General features: G+C 44.7%; 1 protein-coding gene across 1 annotated transcript; it reads right to left on the bottom strand.

Annotated features, from left to right (window-relative positions):
- Positions 1–8: 8 nt before the first annotated feature.
- otoa (otoancorin) lies at positions 9–14,272 on the bottom strand (the record flags this gene model as incomplete). Its single annotated transcript, XM_084471853.1, has 29 exons — positions 9–91; positions 397–571; positions 746–843; positions 1,053–1,189; positions 1,595–1,737; positions 2,670–2,819; positions 3,173–3,360; positions 4,148–4,295; positions 4,488–4,587; positions 4,687–4,880; positions 4,999–5,140; positions 5,723–5,841; positions 5,966–6,086; positions 6,264–6,319; positions 6,510–6,650; positions 6,880–7,041; positions 7,168–7,392; positions 7,551–7,659; positions 10,006–10,148; positions 10,260–10,381; positions 10,596–10,750; positions 11,216–11,403; positions 11,498–11,572; positions 11,785–11,917; positions 12,364–12,415; positions 12,501–12,522; positions 13,579–13,700; positions 13,823–13,890; positions 14,268–14,272. The coding sequence occupies 29 exons, from the start codon at positions 14,270–14,272 to the stop codon at positions 9–11; spliced, it is 3,576 nt and encodes a 1,191-aa protein (XP_084327979.1).
- Positions 14,273–17,775: the final 3,503 nt, after the last annotated feature.

Below are 17,775 nucleotides of genomic sequence, written 5' to 3'. Positions count from 1 at the left end.
CTCCCGCTCTAAAGCAGCAGCATTCCGAGGAAGAGGAAGAGGAAGGGCTTCATGAACGCTGCGATGCCCTCGATGGTCGTGGACGGAGCGCCTATTGAGAGATTCAATACAGTGGATTAGAAATGATTTAAATAAAACTTTATTGTACAGCCACTAGTGGATCAATTATGTTTGGCATTATCTCTAACCTTGAAAACAACACTTGTGCTGTTTAGAACAGTGTAATTCCATTGGTCATATTTGATATGTGACAAATACACACTCAAACGGCCGTAACGAAGTGCAACTTACAATTGATGACTGCATTGCATTCTGGTCATTGTAGTCTTAAACCACCAGTGCAGGTTTGAGCTTGGTGCCATTAACTCGGGGGTCATTTGTAGATGACCTCCCTACCTGATTGAGGGGGATCAGCGGCGAGAGGCTGAGGCTCGGACACCTCCGCACGAGAGCCGGTCAGTGTCTGGTCCATGGCGGCCCGTTGCTCTGTGGTCAGAGCTTCTCTCTGCGCGGGAGTCACCATGAAGAGGTTGTCCACACCCAGGGCCCTCAGCTGAGGGAGGGACAGGGCCTTGGAGGAGAAAGAGATAAATGGGTCTGATTGACCTGAATCAAGCTCTAGCGTTTAGGACCAAGATGGAGCCACTACAGTGAAAAAGGCCCATGGGGGAAACAATCAACAGGGCGAATGAGTACAATAATCAAGAAATGAAGAAAAGCAGTTGGGAGCTGATAAGTGACTCACAGAGAACACCTTTACAGGGATGCGATGAATGCTGTCTTTGGATAGGTAGGGAAAGATATGGGCGTCCAGAGACCTCAGCTCATCTGCATTCAGGCCCGCTAGGAGACAAATAGGAACATACATTTAAAACGTTTATTTTCATTCCAACGGCGATCTCTCACCCAGTATGCAAAAGTTGTGGGTAGTAGAAAAGGGGGATTATGATGCCCCTTGAAACCGAATGCAGAGCAGGTTTCAGATTTACTAAGATGGCAGCCACTCAATTAGGACGTGTCCCAGGGAAAAATACAAATGATCTTGTTCTCACCAACGATGTTGCCCACAGTGGAGACTTCTGCCTCAGTCCAATCGCTAGGCTCTCCAAGCACAGTCACAGCCAGCTTCTTGAATTCCCTTATGGCTGATAAGGGACATTGCATGTCTCCCACTGAGGACACAGAGTCCCTTCATACCAGAGCACACACACACATCCACCCACACACCCACAGAGAGACACACACACACACACACACACACACACACACACACACACACACACACACATTTAAATGCTTTTATTTGTATCAAAAAAGAAAAAGAAAAAGAAAAAAACATTTTGGGAAGAAATATTGATAGTGTAACAGGTTCAACAAGCTTACATGCCTTTACAAGGCCTACAAGATAAGTTAAGTTATCATACACCGAACACTTAAGGGTAAACAAAACATCTTTGTCTCCAGATTCGCATACAACCTATGATGGCTGAAACAGAGCAAAGTTTTGCCAATCTTTTGGCACACACACACACACACACACACACACACACACTTCATGTAAGATCATATGAATGCGACCAATTGTTGACCTGACCTAAAGGCAGCCGGTTGGATCTTTCCTATGTCTTCGAGGCTGAGGCCACAGATGAACTGGTTGAGTGTTACTATATCAGCAGCTCCCAGTGCATCGGCTCCTAGACTGCTTCTCCCAGAGAAGCCCTTCCAGATAGCCTCCCTCTGTGAGCACCAACAGAGATCATACTTAGTGTCACTCACACAATATGATCGTTCAATGGTTGAGTCGTGTCTGGCAGACCCACAACATACTGATCCTAGGTTCACTTTGAAGGGATATCTCCCATATCCCACATGGATATAGGCTACGTACGCTATATATCCATGGCTTTATACCCTATATCAATGCTATATACCCTATATCCACACTACACATCCATAGCTATATACCCTATATCCATGGCTATATACCCTATATAATGATATATATCCATGGATATATACCCTATATCCATGCTTTATATCCATGGTAATATACCCTATATCCACGCTATATATCCATGGATATATACCCTATATCCACGCTATATATCCATGGATATATACCCTATATCCATGCTATATATCCACGCTATATATCCATGGATATATACCCTATATCCACGCTATATATCCATGGATATATACCCTATATCCACGCTATATATCCATGGATATATACCCTATATCCATGCTATATATCCACGCTATATATCCATGGATATATACCCTATATCCACGCTTTATATCCATGGATATATACCCTATATCCATGCTATATATCCATGGTAATATACCCTATATCCATGCTTTATATCCATGGTAATATACCCTATATCCACGCTATATATCCATGGATATATACCCTATATCCACGCTATATATCCATGGATATATACCCTATATCCACGCTATATATCCATGGCTATATACCCTATATCCACGCTATATATCCATGGATATATACCCTATATCCACGCTATATATCCATGGATATATACCCTATATCCACGCTATATATCCATGGATATATACCCTTATATATGGTATATATCTCATTTTCAAGGTCATCCTCAATGTCTTAGAGGATCTTTCTCATTGTTCCTGTGATGCACCTGAGCTTGCAGCCAGCGGCAGTCTGAGAGTTCCTCCAGAGTCTCCAGGGCCAGGGGAAGGGCCTGCAGCTCTGAGCTGGAGAAGCTCTGGCTCACACACCCCAGCTGGATCACCACGCTCTCATTGAGACTGCCCACCGGGCCAAACACCTGGAAGAAATGGAGCTGTATGGTGAGTGGATTTGGGGATGCATAGTCTTGTGGTTAAGGCGTTTGACTCCAGGTTGTAGATATAGGCCTTGGGGAGGCATTTTTGAGATGCCCTAACCCCTACCTGATCCTAAATGACACATAGCTAAAATCCACTGTAGGCCCCTTTGGATTAAAGTGTCTGCTAAATGACTAAAGTAATATTAACTAGTATATATAAAAGTGCTGAAACACTTGCTGTTATTTGTCTCTGGACCTACAAAGCCACCATGTAGCCATTAGAAACCAGTTGCAGTTAGTCACTGCATCGTTAGGAAGATCAGCTGATCCAGGGCCAGTGCTTTCCTCCTCACCTCCACAGCTTTTCCTTTAAGTACAGCCAGCTGATCTGAACTGTAATCAGTGATGGAGCGCAATGTTTCTGTTGTGGCCATGAAGGTCTCTGTTGACATGCGCTGCAGCTGTTGGGGGGTCCAGAGGTCGTTGTCCTCTGCCAGCTCCTCAATCAGCTGCACGGTGGGTCCAGCCACGGTGGTGACGTCTACAGACCATAATGACAGGGGTGTGAAGATACATGCATCCAATGAAAGAGTGGCTGGTACCTTGTACTAAAGAACGTCTCATCATGACTTGGCTCTAATTGAATAACTGGCCAATAATGGATACATCAAAATCTATTTTGTTTTTGAAGATGATCGTCAACATGCCATTTTATCGCTGTCACTAAAATAAGTCCCCAATTTTGATCAAAACGGGTTAAATCCTATATTCTATAATCCTATATTCTCCCCAAAACACTCCCCTCTGCTGCGGAGGCAGGGGGTGTTCTGTTTGTGACGTCTCATTGCCATTTCCGAGGCACTCTGACGTCATAAGCAAGGGGTGCCGGCGGTTTGCAGTTTGTGTGGACCTGTGTGTGTCTGTGACCTCTGTCTGGGCAGCAGTTGACTATGGAAGGCGTCCGAGAGAAAGTTTTATGGACACTTATAGTATAAGTGTGTGTGGATGGTGAAGCTCTGTCTGAGCAGCAATTTATTTAATCCGAGAGTCCGAGAGTCTCGGACACGTATAGTATAATGTACACTGTGTGGCACATTACATTATAACTCATTAAAACGCTCATACACAACAACCGTATTTACAATGTTGTTGTTTTTTTATCTCATAGTGTTTGAAAAATCTGATGAAACAGTGGGTTCACTGGGAAGACACTCCTTAAGGTTGTATTCCTGTCATGGTAGTCTATAATAAGCCTCTTTAGTGATTATGGAGATTGCACCAAAATGGCAGTGATCCATTAAACAGCCGACCAATGGCAGCTTGCTGACCTGCTCCTCTCCTCCTGCGGGCCCCTCCAGGCAGGGTCTTCATAGAGAAGAGGAGCCTCCTCAGGGCTTTGAGGCCTGCGGCCAGGTCGCTAGAGGTGTCCTTCATCATGCTGTCCTTCAGGTCAGAGAGAACTGCCTCCAGCCACGGCTAGGAGGTAGATCAGGTGATGCTTATGAATGATGAAGATGATGATGAGGTTTGTTGAATACTTTTGGAGTAGTAGTAGTAGTTTGGACGCGCATAGAAAATAGAAAACTATTGCATGAGAAAGTTTAAAATGTTCTGCTGGTATGAGATATTAACGAGAGAGCAGATCACAGACTTGATGTTGACGCACACCTTCAAGACGGAACTCGAAAGATTTTTGATTTCTGACTCATCCAACAGGAGAAGAGGGCCGAAGGACTCCATCGTCTCTTGGGACCAATCAGATACATTTCTGCAGAACATTCAAATAAAACACATCAGACTCGTTCAATGTTTCCGTTCTGCTGCATGAAACCTAAACCAATCAGTTCTCGACGAGAGTCCGTCCTACCCATAGGTCTGCTTGAGCAGGCGGAGGAGTGCCAGGTGGTGTCGGCGAGGGATGCGGGGGCAGGCAGCTACGGCCTGCAGGCTGGAGTTGAGGGCCTCTTGGCTGAAGAGCCGGAGCTGGGCTGGAGAGAGCTCGCACACCAGCTGGCCCAGATCCAGGATCTCTTCAGGCGATACGTCAGCCATGCTGCGGCCCTGGATAAAGCACACGGTACGCTCACCTCTGCATGGCTCCACACATGCTCTTTAGGACAAAAAACATGCATTGTGTTGCAGTGTTGGCACAGAGAAAGGCTCAGTGTTCAGTGTTTACATCGGCCAGGCAGAGTAGCGACCGGTTGGTGAGCGCCGGGCGGGACAGGGACCCGGGAGCCAGGGAGTTGAGGTTGGCGCCGCTCATCTTGGTCAGGAAGGTGGCGCACACCGAGTCCGGAAGGCTCCGAATCTTCCTGGCTCTGTCAGATCGGAGCGAGTGTCAGTCACGCCGTACAGGAGTGAGAGAGGCAGGGGAGGGGGGGAGAGATAGAGAGAGAGAGGGGGGGGGGGGAGAGAGAGAGAGAGAGAGAGAGAGAGAGAGAGGGACAGAGAGAGAGAGAGAGGGACAGAGAGAGAGAGACAGAGAGAGAGGGACAGAGAGAGAGAGAGAGAGAGAGAGGGGGGGGAGAGAGACAGAGAGAGAGAGAGAGAGAGAGAGAGAGAGAGAGAGAGAGAGAGAGGGAGAGAGAGAGTGAGCGAGAGAGACAGAGAGAGACAGAGAGAGAGAGAGAGAGAGAGAGAGAGAGAGAGAGAGAGAGAGAGGGGCAGAGAGAGAGAGAGAGAGGGACAGAGAGAGAGAGAGAGAGCGAGAGAGACAGAGAGAGACAGAGCGGAGAGGATGAGGATGTGTGGTAGTGGCGGGGGTGTAAGGGAGGTGATGGGGAGGGTGTCTGGGTGTTGATGGAGGCAATGGTTCAACCACCAGGACACAAGTTGCTGCACGGGGTCACACGGGTCTCTGAGTGTGAGGGAGTGAGGGCACAGGAAGGGGAGGGACTCACGCCAGGTGGACCAGCATCTGAGTAGGGATGACTTCCAGTTCTTGGTCTGTGACGTTCAGGAAATATCTGCGTCTCTCGCTCTCATATGCGGCAAATAATTTCCGGGCAGCACAGCTGATCTACAATATTGAATATTAAAAAAAAAAAAATTATAATAAAATAATAATAATAAAATGTGTGCATGTGTGAGTGTGTGTGTGGGGTGGCGGGGGGGGGGGGGGGCATGTAGATGTATGTGTGTACCTGGTCTTTTGAGAGCAACTGTGGAGTCTCAGTTAAGGCGTCAACCATTTCTAAAGAGTCCTTCTCAGCTACTCTCTCCATCATCCTGCAGGTCATGCCCAGAATGGCTTGCTGCAGCCGCCTGTCTCAGCCAATCAGCATCAAGCATTCAGTCATCAGTCGGCAAAACAAACACACAGGTGTGTTAAAACAAATAGGGTTTTAAGATTATATAATATGTAGTCCATGTCAAATTGCTCTTCTTCTCAATATATTTACAATTTATTGCAGTTATCATGTTCTAATCAATGTTTCTGACCTTATAGCTTTGGGCTTGATGTCTTTCTTCATTAGCTTTTTGAGCAGGAATATAGCCTAAGAAGAAAGAATAAATAACATGAATTCAGCTCTCGGCAACATTTCTTAAACCAGCACGACGTTACTTTTAGAGCTATTTACTCCTCTTAAATACAAAGACCTTCTATGAACTCAAATGTTTCTTATGAAACATGCCCATCCACCAGTCAATCTAGCCAGGGAACTGTTCCAGAGCAGCGAGCGGTACCTGAGCTCGGGTCCACAGCTTGCCCTCCACCTGGTCCAGAGAGGTGAGGTTGGCCCTCTTCAGGTCGTTCAGGGACAGTGTGGCGAGGAGGGGGGCTGGCAGCTTCATGATCAGCTCAGAGGCTTGCACGTCTTTGCGCAGCTATGGGTGAAAACATGGATGCTTTGGACGGGGATCTTCACAGCATCTCTCCATTTAGTGTACTTCTAAATGTACTTTTTAGCATAGTATATTTTTGATTTGATATTATTCGGTTACTTGTGTTTAATTGTGATTCAACTCTCAAGAATCATCATCAAATAGTTGATCATGAGTGAGTCATAATACAACAGATAGTGGTGTTATTGAATGAGTTCCATGCTTTACTAACCCCCTCCATCAGGGCCTCCTTCTGCCCCTTGGTCATCATCTGGGCGACGTCCTCCAGACTGCCGTTTCCCAGCATCTCCTTGGCCTTCATCTTCCTCAGGATCCTCAGTGGGACTCCTTTCACAGCGCCGCCCACTGACACCAGATCTTCAGTGCTCACATTCTGACACCGCCCACCGCGAGGAACCCATGAAAAGCAGAATGAAAAACACAAACACAAATGAAGAGACACCAGACAACATGTGGGAAAGAGGCCGTGGTGATGTTTGGGTGCCACAGACCCACTCACCTCCCCCTTCTGCAGCAGACTCTTGACCAGCTTCCGGGCCAGGCCCAACCTCATCTTCACTCTGCGGCCCACCCTTTTGAGGGTCGCTTTGAGCTCCTCCGCGGTGTACGAGGAGAGCTGCTGGGAGGAGAGCTTGGATATACCGGAGCCCAGGATGGACTGCAGGTCTGGGAGGCTGGGGTGCTGCCCCGACGCCATCAGTTTCTTAACCAGCAGCTTCTTCAGCTAAAGGGAGGGAGGACGATGAAGAGGACACAGTGTGGAGACCGTAGGATGATGAAGACACTGTGCTGGACGGAAGGACCTGAACAACAACCACTACAACCACAGCCACAACAACTGCGACGAGAAACAAACCATGGATCAGGATGAGTGGGCGGTACCTTTTTGGCTCCAACGTTGTCACACTCGTTGAGCTGTGCGAGGAGGCGGGACTTAAGGGTCATGTTCACTGGTGGGTCGTCCTTATAGTAACAGGCTAACATGCCGAATCTGAAGGGGGCGAACACATCGCCATCAGTTTAGTTTGACATGGTAAAGACACGGGAAGAACATTCTAGGAACGGAATCTGGCGTTGTGCGTTGTGACACAACCGGCCTGTGATGAAAAGTTGAACCAATTCATTCTGGTTATTGAGATCTATTTGCTGGAGTTGTTAGGTAACGTCTGCATTATGAATGTGATCCATATATATATATATCCCCTCTGATCATTTGTATTCCCAGGAACACAACAAATAGTGCTAAAAGTTATAGTGCTAAAGATAAAAGTTTTTCTTTTGAGACAATCGCCCCAAACATAAATCTGAATCCAGCCCCTCTGTGGATCAGTCTGATCCACAGAGGGGCTGGATTCAGATTTATGTTTGGGGCGATTGTCTCAAAAGGATCAGTCTGATCCACAGAGGGCTGTGGATCGTGAGAGTAGAGCAGGTCCCTGGCTAACGCATGCAAATACAGCTGCAGCCACTCTGTCTAGCGGGCTTACCAGGACACCCAGCACTCTGAGTGGTGCTGCTGCTCTCCCCTCCCTCTCTGCTCCCTGCTGCCCTACCTTTATCTGTCTGGCAGCAGCACAAACCACATGTGACCCTGTGGTTTGGGTACACACACAATGCCATGGCCATGTGTGATAAAACAACATTACCCTAAAGCCTCCTCTCCTAGCAGAGTGGCAATAATGGCTTAGAGGAAGCACCAGTGGTCCGTCCTTCAGTCTCATGGTTTGAGTCCTGTTCCACAGGGAGGCCCTAACCCTGTGAACCAATCCTAGAGAGCCATTCTACTATGGAATAAGGAATAATCAGCGGAGGGGAAATGAAGAGTAGATCATTTCCTCTGATACAAAGACGATGCTGATCCAGTCAGGAACGTCCTTACCTCCCTGGGGTAGGGGGTCCTGGCTGGTCATCTAATGCCCCAGGGCCTCCCCCCCCCCTATATAAATACCTTTTGCCCCCTGGGCCAGGTGAGATCTTTTATGACACCCTGCTCCATTGCAGTTCAGCCCTGCGTGCTTGGGTCCTGTCTGTGGTATTGTGAGAGTGGAGTCCTGGCTCACTGGCTGATGAACCCAAACTCAGTGGCAGCTGTCGTGACCACCTGGTTTCCCAGACCACCAGGCCCTCTCAGTAGCAGTGCTGCCTCTCCAAACGCCCGTTCTGTTTTGCAGAAGGCCTAATGTTTCTGAGGATACTGATAGTAGCCTTATATATATATATATATATATATATATATATATATATATATATATATATATATATATTAGCACTGTCAGTTAAACGCGTTATTAACGGCATTAACGCAAACCCATTTTTTTAACGCCAAAAAAGATGGCCGGAAAATAAAATATGGCAACGTTGTTTTCAATAAAAAAACATTTGCACAAAGCAAGCCGATCCACTTTTCCATGTTGAAGAGTATTAAAATGAGAAAAAATAATGGGACAAAAAGAAATCAAGGGACATTTAGCATAGATAAAAATGTGTGATTAATTGCGATTAATCGCGAGTTAACTATGACATTAATGCGATTAATCGCGATTAAATATTTAAATCATTTGACAGCACTAATATATATATAGATACGAATCACAAAGGATCTCCCCCTTCAACTTCACAGCTCCTCCCCCCCCCTCAGCCTGCCCTCAACCCTGCACCCCCAGCCTGCTCCTCTCCCTCATCACCTGTTAGGTCTCGTATCCACTGGTGTTTTGCAAACTGAGTTGAATTGATATATAAGTATTTGTGAAATAACAAATTTCTATCTGTAGAATGTACCTATGGATCTACCTATGAACACAAAACAACAATATCAACAACAACAAATAATATCAATAATAATAAATCAAACCCCTCTCATTGGTCCACACACTAGAGGAGGGTTTAAGACCTTAAGCCACCATCCAAGGTTAGACTTTTGATTTATTGATCGATACCTGGTGGCCTTAAGTGTGATGCAAATATGCAAATGTTCCCTTACAAGCATCCGATGGGTATTATTCACCATGGCAACTGGTGCCTCAAGGTATGGAATGCAAATGTTCCCTTGCGAGCACCGAGCAGGGAGCAGGCCCCAAAGGGCCTATTCCAGTCCGCGCAACACCGGACAAACTCCTGGAGTTTACCAGTGGAGTACCCGGGAGTATCAAGGAGCCTGGACCAGTTTTGTTTGGGTCGAGTTGTTCTGACCCTTTTCCACATGCAAAGTGTTAATCAGTGGAAGAAAGACAGAGAAAAGAAAAAAAAGAAAAAGAAAGAAAGAAAAGCGATGTGCATCAAACTGTGCACATAAGCCTGTATATAAATCCCACCCAGGTATTTGAATGCGCAAACACACCTCTCCAACTGCTGTGAAAGCTCCTCGGGGCTCTTGGTGCACTTTTTAATCCTGTTCAGGAACCTCCTGGCCAGCGCCGGGTTCATCCCGGCCACGCCGCGGAACGAGCTGCTGAAGTTCTCCGACCGGAAGAACTCACACAGCTGGAACAGGAGGGAGGACAGGAAACGTAAATCATAGAGATACTGTAATACACACAGACACACACACACACACACACACACACACACACACACACACACACACACACACACCTGGTCGTCGGAGGCAGCGTCCAGTTCTGTTAGCCTCAGTCGGGACAGGAAGGGCCCCATCATCATCATCTCCTTCAGGGCCAGCCACTTCAGCTTCCTGGGACATCGACTGACCGCCCCTGCTATGACCGCAACGGTTACATTCACATTAGCCCTTAAGGCAAACTGTGAGATTATCATCATTAATGTTAAATAAAATGTAATTTATTAACCCCAGACAGGAGATATGTTGTTGATGTTTGCTGTTATTCCTGTTGTTATTATTATGATGAATGGTTTTGTTGTTGTTGATTGTGTTGATGTTATGGTTATGGTTAATATTATGGTTGTTCTCACCCCCAGCTGGTGCGGGCCTGGCTCTGTCAGGCTTGGGTCTGGGTTTGAGGGTGCAGTTGAAGTTGTTCTGGGACACTTGCTGCCTGACCCACTCTTTGATCTGAGTCCTCTGCATCTCTGACAGAGAGGCGAACCCTTCCTTCAGCATCCTCATCCTGAGCCCCGCAGCAGAGAGCAGACCAAACACAAATGATGACATGTTGAGTCGGTCGCACACCACCACAGAGCCCTTCGTCCAGCACTGTCATGTCGTATATATAGTGGGATTGTGTGTGGATGATGGCTGATTTAAACCAGCCATCATCCACACACACACACACACAAATATATATATATATATAAAAACACATAAAAGCACAACACACGTTGGAAGATATGATTTAAGGTCTTCCTCTATGGTTAAGATAATGGTGGCTGAGGATGGAGCTGTGTGGTGCAGTGAGGTTTTATCCCGCTGCTGTCGGACGGCCCCGTCGGTGTGGGTGGGTGTCGGTGAGTAACGGATTAGAATGAGTGAATAATGGGTGAAACCCTCTTCACAGTCTGAAGGGGGAAAATTGTGAACAGACACCACCACCATTTTCCCCACCACCATCTCCACCCCCATGAGCCCCACTCACATCCTCTCCATGTTGCGCCGCTTTATGTTCTGGGGCAGGGCCAGGTCAGCGGGCGGCATGTTCTTCAGGAGGGGCTGGGCGGCCCACATCAGGTTGTCGTGGTCCTCTGAGTTCATGTCCTTTCCCGCCATCAAGCTGTCCAGGGAGAGCGGCGCTAGGAACCCCCGCATGAAGCATGCGTGTGCTTTCTGGGAGGAAGCCCATACGTACGTAACGTCAGCGGGGAAGAGGTCTGCGTGTCGGTATGCATTTCGATGCGACTGTGGGAACTGTTGTACTGACCATGGATGTCTTCAACTTCATCAACTTAAGCATGGCCTGAGGGTTGGAGCTATTCCACAGCTCCCTGTTTAGATACTGAAGAGGTACAACATAATCAGACACAACATATGTTGTGGAAGTGTGTTCTTACAAAGTGTGAGTGAGTGAGTGAGTGAGTGAGTGAGTGAGTGAGTGAGTGAGTGAGTGAGTGAGTGAGTGAGTGAGTGAGTGAGTGTGTGTGTGTGTGTGTGTGTGTGTGTGTGTGTGTGTGTGTGTGTGTGTGTGTGTGTGTGTGTGTGTGTTCATACTTCTGGTTCCAGTGGTAGGCCGGGGGCCGTGCCCTGGGGGTCCCTGTTGGTGTCTGCGTCCCCAGCAGGGAGTGACTGCAGGGTGTCGAGGAAGTCCAGGAGAGGCTTCGGCTGGTCTGTGTGGGTCTTCTCCCTGAGAGAGAGAGAGACAAGACAGAAAGAGAGACAGACAGGAAGAAAGAAAAGAAAAAAGACAGACAGAAAGACGGAAAGAAAGGAAGAAAAGAAAGGCAGACAGAAAGAAAGAAATTTGCCTTTGATTAATTTGGACTCATTTTGTGTTTTCTCTGGAGAAATAAAATTTCCAGCCGGACCATATCAACCTTTATGTGAAAAATCCTTCAAAGAATCCTCTTGTTTTTGCCTACATACTCCATTTAAACCATTTAATGTCCGATAGTCCTCAGAATAACGACCAATGTCAATGATCAATGTTCGCACAGGCATAGCACAAGCAAGGAAACACACACACACACACACACACACACACATACACACACACACACACACACACACACACACACACACACACACACACACACACACACACACACACACAGACAAGGGACAACTACTTACATCCCAGTGAGTTTTTGGATAGTGTCTTGTATCCCTGTGGGGACGTGGAACCCTGTGTAGAACAATACAGTTGAACAACACTCAACTAGAACTGTGATCATGTGATCATGTGACATTGGTGAACATGGTTGTCATACCCTTGTTGATGCAGTTCATCATCTGGAACAATAAGATGAATCAGTATGTTAATGGTACAAATGGCATAATGGATTGTTACACTGTAACATGAATATTATGTCTATTTTTCATTTTTGAATTAATTTAAATCATGTGTCTTTTGTGTCACAATTTTTTAAACTAAAGATACTAGGCAGTATATTCACCTAGTGTTTTTTATCCAATATAAGAGAATATAATAGAATATTATGTAATATCATATAATATTGTATTATATATTAACATGTAACATATAATATAATGTAATATAATTTCATATCATATCATAATTACAACATAAATCCATAATCCGTAATCTTATTATGCTATTAACGGCTATTAAGGTGCGTTGAGCATCAGAAAATGATGTTCCATGAAGAAATCCACTGCAAACTCACTTAGATAAGTTAAGTCCGTTAATATATCCGGCCATTGCTCCATACAGATCTAATGAGTGGAGTCTTTTTACCCTCCTGTCCGGGTGGGTACTACATTACCGCAGCGGTGTTTCAGGCATTGAGGAGGTAAAACGACACAGAGGCGAGTATTCGACTCAGTAGTACTCAGACAGACTTCATCAGATGACCTTATTAGTATATGCTACACGTGAACCTCCTAAGATGGCGCAATTTGATTGGTTCGCTATCTCGGGATATTGGGCAATATCCCATGAGATCTCAAACTCGGGATATTGTTTTCATCGCGCGTGACGCGACAAATAAATCCCGGCAAAAAGTGTTATCTTGTTTATTTTTTGAGTGTTGACGTGTAGTATACTAATATACTATAATAATATACCTTCACCACGTGTAGTATACTAATATACTATAATAATATACCTTCGGTCTCGGGGCTATTCCCCACTATTCACAGATAATTGTTAAATATACTTCCTGACATTTTCCTGACTAGATGTTCGGGAGGTGTGTAGAGGATACATGTGAGTCCTCTGTGATATAGTATGGTTGCTTTCAGTTTTAAAAACCTATTGTCCATCACTTTAACATAGAATATTAAAGTTATAGTCTGCCTAACGGACCACCCTGATGGTGAACCTACCAGTTTTCTGGCCATGCTATTTAGACGCTTTTGATGATTAGAGGAAGTGGGTTGGGGCATGTCCATGGGAGCAGGTGGGTTTGGCAGAGATGGGTCGCTGGTCTTTGTCTCAGGTAGAGCAGCTGAGTTTGGAACAGAGACAGGCACAGACACTTGGGTACAACAGGACGCACACATGCACACATACATCGTGGTGTGAAAGGAAGCAAATAGTTCTGATGGATCAGTGTTCGGGTGGACCTACCAAAGGCTGCGTGGACGAGCAGGAGGAGCAGGGGCCAGCCTATGGAAGCCATGCTGGAAGGCTTCAACCTACAAACAAACAAAGACATCAACAACAACAAACTTACTAAACATGATGCACCCATTCAGTAACTGCACATTCCAAAATGGCCCCTATTCTTTTGCTATTAAAAGTTAGTAATTTGTGGGTCATTTAGGATTTTAATCAAATATAATATTCAAACCAAGATAAGCTGTGATCCAGCTTGTATAAGGAGATTTTTGGTTGCTATAGTGAATATGCCTTAATAAGGTGGCGTGTTCCTCTGAGATCTTTCCTCCCGCGCTACTTTCCTAGTTACCTGGCCTATGGGGAGGACTCAGGGAAGTCAGAAGAGAGCTTGTTGCGAAAAACACACTCTGTACAGCATGTACAGATAACAATGACTTGGCATCTTCGGTCTTACGTCATGCCATCTTAAATATATCCCAGTCTTTCCTTTTTTGCTTGAACTTGGCATCTAATTTGACTAGAATTGGATTAATTTAGAAAGATATTTACAAATGCCTTATAAGCAAATACATTTTCCATCACGCAAACATGGTTTTCAAGGTGCAAGTAGGCATCTCAAGAAAAATAGATTCAACATTTATTCATCAGTTATGCATTTCACAGTGCATATCCTACTCCATAATCATGGTACAATTACTTGACTCACCAATGCAAAAATAAATCAGGTTTCAGCAAGACCATCAACTTGACTTAACGTGATAAGATGTTTACAATGAATCAAAAACGTTTAACGTATAAATAAAATCAAACCCCTAAATATGCCTTTTGTTAATATCAGCATTAGTCAACCCAATAAAGACATCTATATTCCAATGAACAGGTGAATAATATGTAATCTACATACTCACAGACAGCTCTCTGCTGCTTACACTCAGGAACTGATTCCAATGTCCAACCCAAATGGATGAAGGTGGTGCAGACAGATGAAGGTGGTGCAGATGGATGAAGGTGGTGCCGCATATGGTGCTGTGGGTGAGTGTCCTCGGCTCGGTCTGCTCTCTGTTAAATACACGGTGGGAGGTTACCTGATACCTGAAGTGAGGCAGAGCAGGTGCATGGAAGTCTGCGTATATGTGTGTGTATGTGGGTGGGTGTTAACTTAAATGGTTGATATTTGAGTTGAATACACACAATAAGCCTATATCAACACAAACTATTCAAAGCAGAATAGCCCTGCCATAATTTGGCATATGACACTACCCAAAAACCGAGGAGAATCTACAAAGCTTTGGTTGCTATGTCCTCATTCAGACCCTTAATGGGTCTTATAGGCTTTTAGGCAAGGCAAGGCAACTATATATACAGAGATATTTTCATACACAAGGCAGACTCAAAATGCTTCACATAGCAACATCGTCATACAGTAAAATGAAATAATAAAATAAGATATATTGAAGTAATAAAATAAAATAGAAAATAAAGGCAAGATTTAATAAAAGAAAATAGATATGTAAAAGAAAATAAAGGCAAAGTAAAAAAAACAATTTTTTGCAGAAAGCTGAAGCAAACAAAGTCTTCAGTCTTGTTTTAAAAGTGGTCAGAGTTGGGGCAAGTCTTACTGTAAAAAGGGAGTTTATTCCAGCTATGTGTTGCATAGTAACTAAATCCTGCTTTCCCAAGTTTCGTGTTGACTGAATTAACAGATCTCAGAGGTCTCTGATGATCTTAGTGGTCTAGAAGGCTTATGTAGTGGAAGCATATCAGTGATATACTTTGGCCCTAAACCATGTAGGGATTTATAGGTGAGTAGCATGACTTTAAAATCAATTCTCTGACATACAGGTGATACAGGCTGTAGAGCCTCAGGGTTCAAATCATCAATCATTTTTTTCCCCAAACACCTACATTTTGCCGTACGATATGGGCACTAGGGGGTGCTGGTGCCGTTTGCCATCAAGATCAATGAAAAGAGGCTAGAAAGGGACATAGGACGTCTGCACCCACGCTAGGGTGGGCTCCTATAACGGGTGTCATATGGACGTGGGTCTGCCGCGATGAAAGTAACATGTTTCAAAGATGGACTAAGAAGCGCGTCTCTGATGTTCGGCCCGGTGCGCCATCACCGCGGACATGCACCAACCCGGGCACAAACACACTTTCATTAGTAAGGTTAAAATATAGGCCTATATATATATATATATATATATATATATATATATATAATAAAGGCTCCCAGTGAAACTGAATAGTTATCACATTGAGAATGGTTCCTCTCACTCCTGCCCACTGAAATATATCCCTATTGGTATGATTTGATCAAAATAATGGTCAGTCACGTTGATCATTTGTTTCCTTGAACGGCCGAATGGTGCGGCCCTCAATGTTCCTGCCTTGTGGGACGGCACTATCTCCTTTCTTTTGTAAAGGATGGTCCAGTGACCCTATTCTAAAGATGATGAGAGGGTGGAGGTAGGAAAGGAAGCATCAGAGCACTTTCCTTAGCATTTAGAGAATTGGACCAGCTCCTATCATGGCTGCCACTTAAATCCTTCCTGGTCATTTCACTCATTATAGAAACCTTACTAAGAAAAACAGACTATCTGAACGCAGCCCACAACCTGTTCATCTAGTGAACCCTGGCTGATTCCTTTCCTCATTTCGCTGGTTGATAAGAATATAAATGCTAAGTTAACTGATTGTGTTGCTTCAGCCTTTTCAGTAGGTTTTAGAGCTCGAGCATCCTCAGCATCGCTGACGATGAAACGCCTTACTGTGTGTCCTTCTGTTTGATGGTAGATCTCAGACATGCCCGTATACAGGCCTAAGACCCACTCCCGACAAATGTGCTCCTTATTAATATATACATTAAGCTGTGCCACCCATGAGCAGTGATTAGTCTAATGAAAAGGAAGAGGGACGGCAAGTGGATTGTGTCGACCACGATGGCTTGATGAGAAGCAAGTCTCAATACACTTTAATTGAAACATATGCTTTAAGTATTTAGATTCATTTTGAATTGTTTTAATGAAGATGGTTTTATTCTATTTCTTTATTAAATGTATTTTACAATCTACATAATGCACCATTTCACCTTTCCACAGCAATATATATTTAAAAGAACACCATTCCTAATTTTTCTTTTGTATAATGGGTTAAGATTTTACATAAAATGATGATGATGACATTAATAATATAAATAATCATATAATCATCATAATCAAAACAGGTTCTATAATGAACTGCCATGAAAATGGCACTTGACTGATTAAAAGGTTGTTTATTTAACCCTCCTGGAGTAATTGTCCCCAGGGGGAAATTTGTGTCCACAAAACTGTACACCACAAAGGGGAACCAGCAGTACAGCTTACACACATCATCACGCAACGATACCAGACAGTAACAACACATAAAGGAACACACAGCAGCACACAACAGTGACAGGCCAAAACAACGTGAGAACCTGTTTAGGCCTGCTATGGCTACGCTTACTGGGCTGTTCAGGGCTGCTATGGCTACGCTTACTGGGCTGTTCAGGGCTGCTATGGCTACGGGTGTCAGGCTGTTAAGGGTTAACAGCAGCGTGGGTTATGCGAGTTGGACCGGGTGTTTTTACAGGCAGCGTGTTAAAGGAACAGGTGGGGCCGTAGAACCGGATGTGTTGGACAATACTTTGGTACAACAGTAGGTTTGAAATGTGGAGTCACTATTCAACCTTAGCGGTTCTATAGAACCATGTCTACAGTTCTTTACATATATACCTTATGTAAAGATATACATATATACCTTATGAGATGGTTCAATGAAAAACCCTTGAGGGGTTCTATATTTGAGCAAGCTATATGTCCTTCATTACTATTGAAGGATATATATGGCACGTAGCATGCAGGACAGATGAAGTGGCTTCTAGTTCAGTCGTGGCTACAGAAATTAGTGACTTGTGGCTAATGAAATGAACAAAAGTA

Source organism: Micromesistius poutassou, assembly GCF_964030765.1.
Source record: "Micromesistius poutassou genome assembly, chromosome: 8".
Lineage (NCBI taxonomy): Eukaryota > Metazoa > Chordata > Actinopteri > Gadiformes > Gadidae > Micromesistius > Micromesistius poutassou.
This window is presented reverse-complemented; position numbering and strand designations above follow the sequence as displayed.